At 53.5% G+C, this 12,844-nt stretch overlaps 1 protein-coding gene across 1 annotated transcript in view; it reads right to left on the bottom strand.

Annotated features, from left to right (window-relative positions):
- SHANK3 (SH3 and multiple ankyrin repeat domains 3) overlaps positions 1–12,844 on the bottom strand; it is a 135,195-nt gene that overhangs the window by 94,357 nt on the left and 27,994 nt on the right. Inside the window, 4 exon segments of the mRNA XM_053943564.1 lie at positions 955–1,142; positions 8,253–8,319; positions 9,558–9,635; positions 10,939–11,055. Coding sequence (XP_053799539.1) covers positions 955–1,142; positions 8,253–8,319; positions 9,558–9,635; positions 10,939–11,055 — 450 coding nt within the window.

Raw genomic sequence — 12,844 nt, 5'->3', positions numbered from 1 at the left:
CCCATTCCCATCTCCAATTCCTCCCACATCCCCTAATCCATGGGATCCATTCCCCGCTCTAATTCTTTCCACACCCCACAGTCCACGGGATCCCATTCCCATCTCCATCCCCTCCCACACCCCAACCCAATCCATGGGATCGCATTCCCACCTTCAACTCCTCTCACACCCCTCAATCCATGAGATCCCATTCCCAATTCTAATCCTTTCCACACCCCCCAGTCCATGGGATCCCATTCTCATCTCCAACTCCTCCCACACCCCACAGTCCACAGGATCCTATTCCCATCTCCAACCCAATCCATGGGATCCCATTCCCAACTCCAGCTCCTCCCACACCCTTCAATCTGCGGGATCCCATTCCCATCTCCAACCCAATCCTCGGGATCCCATTCCCATCTCCAACCCAATCCGCGGGATCCCATTCCCATCTCCAACCCAATCCGCGGGATCCCATTCCCATCTCCAACCCAATCCACAGGATCCCATTCCCATCTCCAACTCCTCCCACACCCCACAATCCACGGGATCCCATTCCCATCTCCAACCCAATCCGCGGGATCCCATTCCCATCTCCAACCCAATCCGCGGGATCCCATTCCCATCTCCAACCCAATCCGCGGGATCCCATTCCCATCTCCAACCCAATCCACAGGATCCCATTCCCATCTCCAACTCCTCCCACACCCCACAATCCACGGGATCCCATTCCCATCTCCAACCCAATCCGCGGGATCCCATTCCCATCTCCAACCCAATCCGCGGGATCCCACTCCCGATCCCACACCTGGCTTTCCCGCGGCTGCTCCGGCGCAGCGAGGGCGCCTCGGCCTCCCTCTCCTCCTGCACGCGCTGCAGCGAGGGCGAGCGGCTGTGGGCGCTGCGGGCGCTGCCCGAGCTGGCCAAGCTCCCGTCCCCGGCCGCCATTCCCGAGGCCGCGATTCCGGCGGCCGCTTCCTGCATCTGGACCAGGAGCTGCGGCGGGAGGCTCCGGAGCGACGGCACCGGGGAATACGAGGTGCGGCTCTCGGCTTTCAGGTTGTTGTCGCTGGCCGAGCGCTGGAGGACGCGCGGCGACGCCAACCCGCCGGAGCCGAGGAGCCGGCGGCGCTTGGTGTAGCTGGGAGTTTCTCGGAAAGGCACTGGGAATGAAAAGCGGGGAATGTGGGATTAGTGGAAAGCTGGGAGTCGTGGGGAAAGATGGAAGAGGGTCGGGGGGGAAAGGTTGGGAATGGGTGTGGAGTTGGGTTGGGAGTTTCTTGGAAAGGCTCTGGGGGAAAAAATATTGGAATGTTGGATTAGGTGGGAATCTAAACCCCAGAAAATATGGGAATATGGGATTAGGTGGGAATCTAAGGTCCAAAAAAAATGGGAATATGGGATTAGGTTTTGGGAATGCGGTTGTGGGGAAAAAAGGAAAAGGGTGGGGGAGAAGGTTGGGAATGGGTGTGGAGTTGGGTTGGGAAGAAGGTCGGGAGTTTCTTGGAAAGGCACTGGGAATAAAAAACGGGAATGTGGGATTAGGTGGGAATCTAAGGCCCAAAAAAGATGGAAACATGGGATGAGGTGTTGGGAGTGTGGTTGTGGGGAAAGATGGAAGAGGGTGGGGGAGAAGGTTGGGAATGGGTGTGGAGTTGGATTGGGAAGAAGGTCGGGAGTTTCTTGGAAAGGCACTGGGGAAAAAAATGGGAATATTGGATTAGGTGGGAATCTAAACCCCAGAAAATATGGGAATATGGGATTAGGTGTTGGGAATGCAGTTGTGGGAAAAAATGGAAAAGGGTGGGGGAGAAGGTTGGGAATGGGTGTGGAGTTGGGTTGGGAAGAAGGTCGGGAGTTTCTTGGAAAGGCATTGGGAAAAAAACGGGAAGATGGGATTAGGTGGGAATCTAAGGACTAAAAAAACGGGAATATGGGATTAGGTGGGAATCTAAACCCCCCAAAAAAATGGGAATACAGGATTAGGTGTTGGGAGGGTGGTTGTGGGAGAAGATGGAAGAGGGTGGGGGAGGAGGAGGCTTGGGAATTCCTGTGGAGCTGGGTTGGGAATTCCTGTGGAGCTGGCTTGGGAAGAAGGGAATGGCCTCCATCTGCTCCCAGCTCCTCTCCCAGCCCTGGGAATCCATGGGATCCAACCATGGATCAGCACCGGGAAGGGTTTGGAAGTGGCATCGCAGGAAGCTCTGATGGACTAAGCCAGGACCAGTGGAATTCCAACAGTCCAGCTGCCACCGGGATCGGCGCTTCCGCAAATCCCGGCTGCTCCTCCTATTCCAAGTCCTTATTCCATAGCTCCAGGAACGTGCCAAGGGAAAGATGGGAATATCCAGCACATGGAATAAATCACCAACGACTCCCTGCCCTGAATTCCCTCCCAGTCCTTGGGAATGCCGGGGAAAAGTGACCTCCCGGATCCACCTGGAAGTGCAAACCCCAGCTCCACTGAGGGACCGGGAGTGGAATCCCCCTCCCGGAGGGATTTCAAGTGGAATGTGGGGACATGGATCAGTGGTGGCCTTGGAAGGGCTGGGAATTCTTGGATTCAATGTCTTAAAGGACTTTTCAAGACTAAACAATTCCGTGATCCACGAAACGGATCCGGATGTTCCGGGAAGGGAAGAGGTTAAACCATGGGGTCCCTGCACTCCAAACTTCCAGGAAAATGGGATTTTCCAATATTTTGTTTAATGAGCTCATTCCATCCCGAAGTTTAACATCCCTAAAATTTGTCTGGTGCCTGTGGCAAAATCCAGCAGGAAATCCGGAATCGGCCGCATCCAGCCCATTCCTGCTGCCAAAACATCGGGAAAAACACGGATTGCTCCCACTCCAAGCGGAACAGGAGACAGGGAACAGGGAATTCCAAGGCCTCTGGATCTGGGATATTCCCAGAGCTGCCATTCCAAGGCCACCACTCCCATGGCACCTTCCAGAGGTGAATCCTGAGGATGCTCCGAGGCCACCAGGAGAAGGAAAATCCCGGGACTGGGAAGGAGCAGTCCAGGCTGAGCACGGCCATGCTCGGAATATTTTCCTGAGGAATATTTGAGGTTCAAAGTCCGAGGATTTCAGGCTCCTGGAACTCTTCCCGTTGCCGTGGCAACGCCAGGCGTTCGTTCTCCACTGAGTTCCAACCTCGGGTGTGGGAATTTCTCCCGGCAGCGGCACTTCCCGGATCCTGTCAGCACCCCCTGCCCTCAGCGCCCACATCCGGCCATTCCCAAGGGGAAAACCGGACAAAACTCTGGAATTTCTGAGCCAAAGGGGTTGGAAAAGCCCTGCCAAGCAATGAAACCCAACCGAAGCAAAGGCCACCACTGATCCATGTCCCCACGTGCCACCAGCGAGGACAGATGTCCCACCAAGGCCATCCCAATGGGAAAGCCGGACCAAAATGATGGAATTTTGGAGCCGGAGGGGTTGGAAAAGCCCTCCCAGGCAATGAAATCCAACCGCTGCAAGGGCACCACTGATCCGTGTCCCCAAGAGCCACCAGCAAGGAGGGATGTCCCAGCAAGACCATCCCAATGGGATAAAATGATGGAATTTCGGGGCCACATCCCAGTGGGAAAGCTGGACCAAAATGATGGAATTTCAGAGCCAAAGGGTTTGGAAAAGCCCTCCCACACAATGGAATCCAACCGCTGCAAGGCCACCACTGATCCGTGTCCCCAGGGGCCACCAGAAGTGGGATGTCCCACCAAGGCCATCCCAGTGGGAAAGCCGGGCTAAAATTTATGGAATTTTGGTGACAAAGGGGTTGGAAGAGCCCTTCCATAAAATGGAATCCAACCACTGCAAGGTCACCCCTGATCCGTGTCCCCGGGAGCCACCGGAAGAGGGATGTCCCACCAAGGCCAGGTGTCACCCCGGCATGGGACACATTCCCGGAGATGTTTCATTTGGGACTCCATCGCTCCTTACAGAAAATCCCTGGAAAAAAATCCGGGAAGCGGAAGTCCTGCCTGAAGAACTTCCCAAGAGGGAGCGGCCTCAAGCTGTGCCAGGGAAGGGGCAGATTGGATTTTTGGGATCAGTTTTCTATGGAAAGGAGGGGTCAGGCCTCGGCAGGGGCTGCCCGGGGAGCTTTGGGGTGCCCATCCCTGGAGGTGTCCAAGGAATTCCTGGAGGTGGCACTCGGGGCTCTGGTGGGGATTGGGCCCAGCTGGGACTCGGTGCCCTTGGAATTCTTTCCCAGCCTCAGTGATCCCGGGATTCTGGAGTTGCAAACTGGCTGGGTGAGCACATGGAATTTTGGAGCCAGAGGGGTTGGAAAAAGCCCTCCAAGGCCATCAATGATGATGATGATGATGAAGAACCACTGGGAGCGAATTCCCCAAGAGCTGGAATCAGGACAGTCCCAGACTCCTGCCAGATTCCCAGCTCAGGGAATGTTTCCTCATCCCATCCCCCTGAATCCACATTTCCCAGGGGGAAAAGGGACGGAAAGGGACGGAAGGGGAGAGAAGATGGTGGCGATGGTGAAGACAATGACGAAGAAGATGAAGATGATGGTGGTGAGGATGAAGAACCAGCAAGCCCAAACTCCAGGAGCCAGAATGGGGACATTCCCAGACTCCTGCCGGATTCCCAATTCTTTGGAAATTTTCCTCATCCCACCCTGTGGAATCCACAATTCCCAGAGGGAAAGGACAGGAAAGGAAAGAAGATGGTGGTGGTGATGATGATGATGGTGATGAAGAACCACCAAGCCGGAATTCTAGGATCCAGAAGCAGGACATTCCCAGATTTCCAGTTCTACGGAATGTTTCCTTATCCCACCCTCTGTAATCCACAATTCCCAATGGGAAAAACTGGGAAGGCAGAGATGATGGTGGTGAAGATGATGATGATGAAGAAGAAGAACCACCAAGTCCAAACTCCAGGATCCAGAACCAGGACATTCCCAGATTTCCAATTCTACGGAACATTTCCTCATCCCACCCTCTGGAATCCACAATTCCCAGTGGGAAAATCCCGGGAAGGAGACAACAAAGGAACAAAACTCGGAGCAATTCCCGCAGCGAGCTCCGGATATTCCTTCCCACACCTTTCCCAGACTTTATTCCAGCTTTGTTTACCGAGTTTCTCCCGGCAAAACGAATCCCGTCCGTTACCATGACAGCGCCGCTCGGAGCAGCCCGATCCCTGTTTTCCAAAGGAAAATTTTTCCAAAGGAAAACACGGATCCCTGTTTTCCAAAGGGGTCTGGATGCTCCCTGAGGGGAGTGGGACACACCCAAAGCTCCCTGAGGAATTCCCAGCCCGGAGATGCCTCCAGAGGCTCCCAAAAATTCCTGGCAGCTGGAGGAAGGGAAGCGCAATCAACGCTCCGAGGTTTGTTTGGATTCGCTGCTCCCATGATAAATATTCATGGAAAAGCACGAGGAGTGCAAATGTCTGCTCACATCCAGGCCACGGTTCCATTTTAATCCTGGAAAATTCCAGAGGGAAGTGGGGAAGGAGCCTGGAATGGCCCAGAGGGGAAAAGGGAACAAGCGGTTCCCGAAGTGGAGAATTCCCAGATTTCCCAAACTGGAGAATTCCCTTGGCACTGCCCTGCCTGGAGAATTCCCACAGCACATCCCAGACTGGAGAATTCCCAGGGCACTTCCCCACCTGGAGAATTCCCACATTTCCCAGGCTGGAAAATTCCCACAGCACTTTCCAACCTGCAGAATTTCCAGGGCATTTCCCAGACCAATTCCCATGGCATTTTCCAAACTGGAGCATTCCCAAATCATCTCCCAAACTGGAGAATTCCCACAGCACATCCCAGACTGGATGATTCCCACGGAATCTCCCAACCTGCAGAATTCCCAGGGCATTTCCCAGATCGGAAAATTCCCACGGAATATCCCAAACTAGAGAATTCCCACATTTCCAAGAATGGAAAATTCCCATGGCATTTTCCAAACTGGAGCGTTCCCAAGTCATCTCCCAAACTGGAGAATTCCCACATTTTCCAAACTGGAGAATTCCCAGGGCAAGAGGGAAGTTCTGGCTCTGCTGAACGCTCCAGATCCCAAAGAAAACATGGATGAGCCTGGAATCCTCCTGGGAAGCTCCCACCCTTCCCCGCTCTGCACTGGGATCACCAAATCCCACCTCAAGCCAGCCCTGCTTCCCACTGGGAATTCCACGGGAAAATCCCTCCACAAGCATCACTCCAATCCCAATCCCACCAAATTCCTTCAGTATTCCCATAAAACCCTGGGAAAAGCCATTCCCTGCTCCGACAAAATTCCTCTGCTCCGGCCGAATTTCCAAACCCTAATCCTAACCCAAACCCCAATTTCCAGCCCAAATTCCCGAACTCCAATTTCCCATCCCAATTTCCAGCATCCCATTCCCAAACCCCAATTTCCTACCCAAAATTCCAAACTCAATTCCCGTACCCCAATTTTTCCAAACCCCAATTCCCAAACCCCAATTTCTAAACCCAATTTTTCCAAATCCCTGATTCCCAACCCCTGATTTCCAAACCAAATTTTTCCAAACCCCAATTCCCAAACCCCAATTTCCAAACCCCAATTTCCAACCTCAATTTCCAAACCCCATTTTTCCAAATCCAATTTCCAAACCCCATTTTTCCAAATCCCTGATTCCCAACCCCTGATTTCCAAACCCCAATTCCCAAACCCCAATTCCCAAACCCCAATTCCCAAACCCCATTTTTCCAAATCCCTGATTCCCAACCCCCGATTTCCAAACCCAATTTTTCCAACCCCCAATTTCCAAACCCCAATTTTTCCAAACCCCAATTCCCAAACCCCAATTCCCAAACCAAATTTTTCCAAATCCCTGATTCCCAACCCCTGATTTCCAACCCCAATTTCCAAACCCCAATTCCCAAACCCCAATTCCCAAGCCCCATTTTTCCAAATCCCTGATTCCCAACCCCTGATTTCCAAACCCAGTTTTTCCAACCCCCAATTTCCAATCCCAGTTTCCAAACCCCGGGAAGCTCCCGGCCACGGGCGAGACCATCTGGACCTGCTGCTCGGCTTGGAATTAGTTTGGAATTCTTCCCTGACCTATTTTTTATCCGGAGCTGATTCCCAGATTTTCCATTGCTCCTGACAGCTTTCCGTGCTGGTTTTCCTGCTTTTTTTTTCCCCAAGGAAAATCACGGAGATGCTCAGTCCCAGGTGCAGATCCCAAGGGGAATTTAGGCCGGACCTTTGGAGGTCGTTTATTCCCAAACTTTTTTCTTGCATTAATTAATTCCATGACTTTGCAGGCAAAGGAATTCTCAGGCGCTTCCCAAAATCCTTCCCGACTTTTCTATCCCACCCCAAATTCCCAGTTTTGGCTATCAGGAATAGGAAGCTGGGGGGAAAAAAAAATAAATGGGAGAAAGGATTTTTGGGATTGAGCCAAGCTCAATTCCTGCTGCAAATTCTGGAAGAACTGATCCCTGTGTTCCTTCATTTCAGTGTTTTCATGGAATTCCAGGAATTTGGGTGGGAAAGGACCTTAAATCCCATCCAATCCCACCCCTTCCCATGGTCCCAGGCTGCTCCAACCCTGGACATTCCAGGGATCTGGGGGCAGCCACAGGGAATTTTCTGGGAATTCTGTGCCATTCCCTCCCAGGCAGGAATTTTTCCTTGCTTTCTTTAAGTTTTTCCCATTTTTTTTTCTTTTTCCAGCTGCTGATCCCATGACTCCGTTCCTGTGTGCTGGGAATTCCCACTGCTCCCTCCATCGGCAGCTCTGGATCCGTAAATTCCTCAGGATAATCCAAGGAAATGCAACAAGTGTGGATTTTATTCCTGATCCAAACCCACCTTTCCCTGGAATTTCTCCCATGGGGACATAGAAAGGATGGGAAAGGTGACCCAAGGGACCAAAATTCCCAAAATATTCCTTAAAAAACGAATCCAACCAGAACAGCACCCACTTTGCTCCTATTCCCAGAGGATTTTCCCTCCTTGCCCCAAATCCCAGGATTCTGGGAATGAAATGCAAAAAGAGAGGGAAAATCAGGATTTTAGAGAAGAGCAAATCCGGGATAATTCCAGAGCTTGGGAATGTCAGCCAGGCTGGGAAAACAGCCCGAATCCCATGGGAATCTCTCAGACACTTCCAAGATCCAAAGTGGCTGCAGCTTCCATGGATGCAACACCGGGAAAATCCATGGATGCAAAACACCAGGAAAATCCATGAATCCCCCCCCCAGTCCATCCCTGGGATCCACAGGAAAGGAAAAAATAAAAAATGGGAAAACCGGGAAAAATCCAACTCACCAACATCGGACTCTTTGTGGGTTTTGATGATTTCCGCCAGCTCGAAATTCCCTGCAATGATGGCCACCTGGAAAAGAGCCGGAAAACCGGGATGAGCGGCTCCGGAGCTTCCATATGGATGGGAACAGCTGCTTTCCGTGGGGGAAAGCCAAGGATTCTTCTGCCTCGGATCATCCGGGAATTCCGAGGTGCCGACGCCTTCCCGGGACAGCTGCCGGAGAGGGTTTGGGTGGCCCTGGCCTGGGGACAATCCCTGTCCCCTGGAATTCCCGGATTCCAGCCAGGAATTCATCCCAAATCCTGGAATGCTCCCAGGGTGTTGGGTTTGGATCCCGGGTAAAACCGTGGGATTTGGAAGAGGTTTGGGATCAGCCAGTCCGGCTGGATGTGTCACTGGATGTGTCCCCAAGGGCCACATCCAAAGGATTTGGGGACTTTTCCAGGGATTGGGAGTGCCCTGGGCAGCCTGTTCCTGATGGGAGGGGATTTCCCAGCAGCCAAATTCCCAAATCTCCAAATCCTCAGATCCCCAAGTCCCCACATTCCCAAATCCTGAAATCCTCAAGTTTCCAAGTCCTCAATTCCTCAATTCCCCAAATCCTCAAATTCCCAAGTCCCCAAATCCTTAATTCTCCAAGTCCCCAAGTCCCTAAATCCTCAAATCCCAAAGCCCCAAAGTCCCCAAATCCTTAATTCTCCAAATCCCCAAATTCCCAAATCTCCAGATTCTCAGATCCTCAGGTCCTTGAGTCCCCGAATTCCCAAATCCCCAAATCCTGAAGTCCTCAAGTCTCCAAGTCCCCAAATTCCCAAGTCCTCAATTCTCAGAGTCTCTAAATCCTCAAATCCCTAAATCCCCAAATCCTCAAATCCCTGATTCCCTAATTCCCCAAATCCCCAAATCCCCCAAGCTCTAAATCCCTAAATCCTCAAATCCCCAAATCCTTAAGTGCTCAAATCCCTAAGTCCCCAAATCCTCCAAGGATTCTGCTCATTTTCCAAGGATTCTGCCCCTTCTCCCAGGATTCTGCTCCTTTTCCAAGGATTCCCCTCCATCCCAAACATTCCCATCCCAAAAAACATCAACAACTTCCCCTTCCCACGTCCGTATCCCACAAAACCCCCACATTCCCATCCTTTTTCCAGAATTCCAATTGCTTTTTCCTCCCTCCTGCTCCGGCGCTGAACGCTCATCCCAAATCCCGCCCCGGTGGGACAAATCCCACCTGGAAAAATCCCTGGCTGTGTGACAGAATTCCCAGGAATACCGGGAAGCTCCATGGGATTCCCGGGAATTCTGCTCACCTGGAACGCCGTCTGGCTGTTGTAATTCCGGATTTCCTTGCTGGCGCCTCGGAAGAGGAGAACCCGGGCACAGCTTTCCTGGGAAAAAAATAAACCAGGGAAAACGGGAATTAGACCAGGATTGGGAGCAACAGATCCCGAAAATTCTTTGGGAAGAAGGAGAATGAGCATTCCCTAAGGATTTGGTATTCCTGACCCTAAAGGGAGCAAGTTATGGAATCATGGAATTCCGGCATGGATTGGGTTGGAAGGAATCTTTGGGAGCACCAAGATCCAAATTCCAAGGATTCTTCCCCTTTTCCAAGGATTTTTCTCCGTCTCCAAGAATTCTTCTCCTTTTCCAAAGGAGGATTCTCCTTTTCCAAAGATTCTACCTTGTCACCCAGGATTCTCCTCTTTTTCCAAGGAATTCTGCCCCTTTTCCAAGCATTCTCCCCCTTCCCCAAGGATTCTGTCCCAGCAAAACATTTTGGGAATGGGATGGATTAAACCATGGAATGTTCTCCTGGGAAATCCCAAACCAGGCTGGGGCTCCGAGGAGGAACAGCCTCATCCCGGGACAGGGATGGATCCCACCTCTGGATTTGGGAATGTGGAGATCCAGGAGTGTCCCGGGCTGGTGTCACCTCCCCCATGATGTCCCTGTCCCCAAATCCCACAGATTCCACCATGGGATGTTCTCCCGTGGGACCCAAACCCTGGAGCTCCGAGGAGAAACAGCCTCATCCAGGGACAGGGATGGATTCATGGATTCCGTCTCTGGATTTGGGAATGTGGAGATCCGGGAGTGTCCCGGGCTGGTGCCACCTCCCCTGCGGTGTCCCTGTCCCTGTCCTGTCCCCAATTCCCACAGATTCAGCCCTGGGACCCCAACCCTGGAGCTCCAAGGAGGAACAGCCTCATCCAGGGCCAGGGATGGATTCCACCCTCTGGGTTTGGGAATGGTGAAATCCAGGGGTATTCCAGGCTGGTGCTACCCCCTCCATGATGTCCCTCTCCCCACATCCCACAGATTCAGCCCTGGGACCCAAAACTCGGAGCTCCTGTGGAACCAAACCCTGGAGCTCCAAGGAGAAACAGCCTCATCCCGGGACAGGGATGGATCCCACCTCTGGATTTGGGAATGGTGAAATCCAGGAGTGTCCCAGGCTGGTGCCACCTCCCCCATGATGTCCCCTGTCCCCAAATCCCACAGATTCCACCATGGGATGTTCTCCTGTGGGACCCAAACCCTGGAGCTCCGAGGAGAAACAGCCTCATCCAGGGACAGGGATGGATCCCACCTCTGGATTTGGGAATGTGGAGATCCGGGAGTGTCCCGGGCTGGTGCCACCTCCCCCGCGGTGTCCCTGTCCCCGTCCCTGTCCCGTCCCCGTCCCACCTGGTTGTAGAGGGCGCAGATGTGCAGGGCGGTGTTTCCTGAGGCGTTCTGCGCCGTCATGTCCGCTCCGTAGAACAGGAGGTGCTCCAGGTGCTGCACGTGCCCGTAGCGACAGGCCTGCTCCGGAAAACACGGAAAAGCGGGAATCAGGCAGCGGCGGGGGAACCCCCTCGGAAAAAAATCCCCGTCTGGATTCAGCCTGGCTCAGAAAGCTGGAATTTGGCTGGGAATGGGTGTGGCTCCTCACAGCTCCACCTGGATACCCATGGGAGAAAGCAGCTCCGGATCAACGGGAAAAGTTTGGATCATCCCGGATCCGGAGGCTCCTCCAGCTGGGTGGTGGCTCGGGATGAACTCAGCGCCCCGAATCTCTGGAAAATTGGGATGTTCTCCTCCAGGTTTGGTCCATCCCGGGATTCAGGGATCAGCCGAGGAGGATGGAGGCAGCAGGGAGGGTCGGATCCATAAACCGGGATCACAAGGACACATCCCTGGATTTTTTATCCCCAGCTGGGTGTTGTGGGAGATGTTCCAATGGGATCCCATCCCTCCTTCTCCCAAAGGATCGGGAAGCACAAGGCTCGGGATTCCCGACTCCCAATCGAAGTGTTTCTCCAAATCCCCTTGGAGAAAGGGGTTCCACGTGAAAAACAGGGATAGGCAGAACTGGGATTTGGATCCGGGATCCCAAAGTGTTCTCCTTGGAGCCTCCAAGGTTGGAAGGTTGGTTGGAAGTTCCCAACCACGGGGAGAGGCCAGAAAATCTGGGATGGAGGAAGAGCTGGCCCCATCCAGCTGTCAATCCCAGGGATGGAACAACCCCATCCATGGACGGCATTCCCAGAGTCCAGCCCTCAGTCCAGGCATGGAATGATCCCATCCACGAGCACCAGGAGAACATTCCCAGAGTTCAGCCGTCAATCCTAGACAATCCTGTCCATGGGCAGCATTCCCAGAGTCCAGCCCTCAACTGCAGGCGTGGAATGATCCCATCCATGGGTACCAGGAGAGCATTCCCTCGGCTGGATCCCATCCCACCCCTGCGGATCCCATCCCACACCTGGTGGATCTCCATCCATGGGCACCAGGAGATCATTCCCAGAGCCCAACCCTCAACTCCAGCGACGGAACCACCCCATCCATGGGCACCAGGAGAGCATTCCCAGAACCCAACCCTCAACCTCAGGCATGGAATGACCCCATCCATGGAAAACATTCCCACGGCTGGATCCCATCCCTGCGGATCGCGCCACACCTGGTGGATCTCCATCCATGGGCACCAGGAGAACATTCCCAAAATCCAGCCCTCAGTCCCGGGGATGGAACCACCCCATCCATGAGCACCAGGAGAACATTCCCAGTGGCTGGATCCCATCCCTGTGAATCTTGTCCCACCTGGTGGATCTCCATCCATGGGCACCAGGAGAGCATTCCCAAAATCCAGCCCTCAATCGCGGGGATGGAACCACCACATCCATGGGCACCAGGAGAACATTCCCAGTGGCTGGATCCCATCCCTGCGAATCTTGTCCCACCTGGTGGATCTCCATCCATGGGCACCAGGAGAACATTCCCAGAGTCCAGCCCTCAATCCCGGGGATGGAACCACCCCGTCCATGAGCACCAGGAGGACATTCCCACAGCCAGATCCCATCCCCGCGGATCCCACCACACCTCCTGGATCTCCTGCCCTCCACCACCTGGTGGATCTCCATCCATGGGCACCAGGAGAACATTCCCAGAATCCAGCCCTCAGTCCCAGGGATAGAACCACCCCATCCATGGGTGCAAGGAGAACATTCCCAAAATCCAGCTTTCAATCCGGGGGGATGGAACCACCACATCCATGAGCACCATGAGGACATTCCCGCGGCCGGATCCCATCCCCGTGGATCCCACCACACCT

The sequence above is a fragment of the Vidua chalybeata genome, chromosome 5, assembly GCF_026979565.1.
Source record: "Vidua chalybeata isolate OUT-0048 chromosome 5, bVidCha1 merged haplotype, whole genome shotgun sequence".
In the NCBI taxonomy this organism is placed as follows: Eukaryota; Metazoa; Chordata; class Aves; order Passeriformes; family Viduidae; genus Vidua; species Vidua chalybeata.
The sequence above is the reverse complement of the archived record's forward strand: the minus strand, read 5'-3'. Positions and strand labels throughout refer to the sequence as shown.